Source organism: Mus caroli, unplaced genomic scaffold (genome assembly GCF_978045245.1).
Source record: "Mus caroli unplaced genomic scaffold, Mus_caroli_1 scaffold_8, whole genome shotgun sequence".
Lineage (NCBI taxonomy): Eukaryota > Metazoa > Chordata > Mammalia > Rodentia > Muridae > Mus > Mus caroli.
In genome coordinates this window covers 14,326,336-14,329,251 of record NW_028227263.1, presented here as the reverse complement: position 1 = coordinate 14,329,251, position 2,916 = coordinate 14,326,336, and the positions used below count along the sequence as shown (strand labels likewise).

At 44.2% G+C, this 2,916-nt stretch overlaps 1 protein-coding gene across 1 annotated transcript; it reads left to right on the top strand.

Annotated features, from left to right (window-relative positions):
- The first annotated feature begins 574 nt into the window (after window positions 1–574).
- On the top strand, window positions 575–2,916 carry LOC110299260 (protein FAM24A). Its single transcript, XM_021168913.2, has 3 exons — window positions 575–653; window positions 1,527–1,651; window positions 2,520–2,916. The coding sequence occupies exons 2-3, from the start codon at window positions 1,536–1,538 to the stop codon at window positions 2,698–2,700; spliced, it is 297 nt and encodes a 98-aa protein (XP_021024572.1). The 5' UTR covers window positions 575–653; window positions 1,527–1,535; the 3' UTR covers window positions 2,701–2,916.

The window sequence follows — 2,916 nt, the reverse complement described above, 5'->3', positions numbered from 1 at the left end:
TCATCAGAGAAATAACTTTTGTTCCTGAGAAGAAATCTGCATCTGAACAAAGCCTCAGAGGTAAGTATCCTAGTAGGGGGTATGGGACTTTCTCTGAGGTCACCTTAGATTAAAATTAGTAAGTAATAAATAAGTAAGTAAGTAAATAAATAAATAAATAAATGGAGCTTGAAAAAATAAGACAAGAAAAAAAAATCATACAATACAAATCTGCCTAAAATAGGTTTCCTAACTTTGTAGCTGTTCAACCATGAAGGGTGAGCCTCTACCAGTGTCACTGAATGTGTGCTTGAATCTTAATAGTGAACAGCTTCATGTTGTTTCACTGGTCAGTTGAAACACTGCCAATCCTGAATGGCTTTAAATGTAAGGATGTTTAAAAACCTTGATCCGCCACTGTCTTTTTAAATAATTGAAAGTTAACTAGCTTTTGATTAGCAGACTCTCAAACGGTAGACTTTAAATGATCCCAAATAGTACTTATATTTCTTGGAACAAGAAATGTGCTTAGACATAGAATTTGGAATTCTGAGGTGGGGCTGCGAGTTGATGTCACACAGGCTGGTTTGGGGCTGTGACATTCTGGCAGCCCTGGCAGCCCTGAGACCTCCAACAGAGAGGCACATCAGCCTGTATCTTAAGTGATCTAACAGGTATGTCTGCTTAGATCCTTTCTCAAGTCACAGGTTTGAGAAACTCAAAAGTTTCTGAAACATCCTATTCCAAAACCTGCTTTTTTGTTGTTTGATTTTGAGGTGGTGTGTGTGTGTGTGTGTGTGTGTGTGTGTGTGTGTGTGTGTGTGTTTAAATAATTATCCTTAATGCTGGACAGATGACTATCAAAGTATCAAAAGTATGTTTGTAGTCAGATTGTTTCCTGTCCTTTCTGGGCTTGCTGGCCCCCAGCTTCAGATGGTAGACTAAGAATATTGCTTATTCCTGAAAAAGATGATTCTGTGGGAGGATTAATAGGGAGAAACACAGCCTGCTAGAAGACAGGCTGCACCCAAAGGGACTCCTGAGAAAGCTGGTTCATGGTTTGTGCTAGCCTCTGTCAAGGGGTTGGCTGGAAGCCTTCAGAATCTTTTAAATCCTGAGAGAGGATTAGTTTGTCTGTTTTCTGGGTTCCCCTCACCCACCCCTCATTAAAAGCACTACTTTCAGAATAGATTTGTACATTCTAAGCAGTTTTGCTCAATAATATTTTGAAGACCGTAACGGTCTAGCCCAATGTACTTGAATGACTGTATGCACACTTCAGAAGGCTTATGTGGGGGTGAGGGCTGGGGATGGGGGTCCCAGTGAAGGCTTGGTTGTTCTACAAGGGCCTCTCACTGCCTAATAAATAGATTCTACATTCAAGTCCCTTTTTAACCACAAATAAACCCTCTTACTCACTTGAGGTCAGCTTGGGCCCGCCTGCAGGGTTCCATAAGTCATCTTCACTGAAGAAAGTAGGGGGAGGGAGGTGGCTAAGTGGCTCTTTGGGAGTGAAGCCACTCCAGCTGTCTGAACTTCTTTGTCAGGTGTGAAAGATGTTCGACTTGAGGACGAAGGTTATGATCGGCATCGCTAGCACTTTGCTGATTGCTGCAATCATGCTGATAACGCTTGTCTTCTGTCTTTACCAGAAAATATCCAAGGCCCTGAAGTGAGTCTTGGGAGTCAGAGGGGACAACACTGGGGCTCTCTGCTGGAACAGGGTCACTTCTTATTGCATTGGCCACTTGTAGGGGAAAGTCAAGAGCCACTGTCAGGTTTGAGAGTGAAGGCAGGTGGGCACAGAAGTTTGAGGGTTCTTCTTCTAGCTTGGGGCTGTGAGCTCCTAAGTTGGCTGCTCTTAGCCTGGACAGCATGGGTGCCAGCGTCGCTTTTCTGTCATTTAGATGGAGTTAACCTTCAGCTACTTATCAGGGCCCTGGCTGGGCAGCCTTTCTATCCTCAGCACTGTGGACTGAAGAAGCCAGAGGATGCCCTGGGGATGAGCTGCCTCCTATTCACACAGAGCTTGGCCATAGTGAGCTCTTCTCCGCTCACTGGGAGCTCTCATGTTCCCACAGTGCCAGTGACTTTGAGGAAAGTGACATGGGGCAAGAGAATAAAGTGGAGGACAGCTGACAGGGATGTAGGTCAGACACGCGATGGTGTTAAGTTTGGGAGAGAAGCTTTAAGTATGAGAAAAACTGGCTGTCATGATGTCCCTTGCTAGGGACTTGATTGTAGGGGCCAGAGCTGGGCCCAGCCAACTGCTGTGCCTTCTCTATCATCCCCACACCTCCTGGGCCTGTAGGAGCCCCTGGGGCACAATTCACTCTCTTTACTTGTGATGGAATCCGGGTTTCACATGCATAGCAATTGTAGGAGAGGAAAAGATGGGAAAGGAGCAGAGAGCTTTAACCCAGGGCTGGTGTCACATGTATGATGGGCTCCAACCCTGGCCTTTCTCACAAAGCCCCTCATAATCGTAAGAAGCTCACTGAGAAGGGAAATTCTAAGCTTGTTTTGTGTCTTTTCTTAAGACTCGCAAAGGAGCCTGAATGCTGTATTGATCCATGCAAGGACCCCAATGAGAAGATCATCCGGGCCAAGCCCATTATTGCTGAGACTTGTCGTAACCTCCCGTGTTGTGACGACTGTAGCATCTATAAGGATGTTGGCTCCCTGCCACCTTGCTATTGTGTCACAAATGAGGGACTCTGACATGGCAATGGTGGACACAAAAATCTTCACAAACAGCATTTCCTTCTTAGTAGAATGTTTTATTTTTCAAGTCAATTTCTGTAATGTTTATACTCTTATTTACTATCTAATATGGTATTTATGTACTTTATATAAGCACACAATAATCAAAATACTCCTGTAACTTTAACTGGTGATGGTAATGGTTATGAATGTCCTTTATTCTAAATTTTTTGC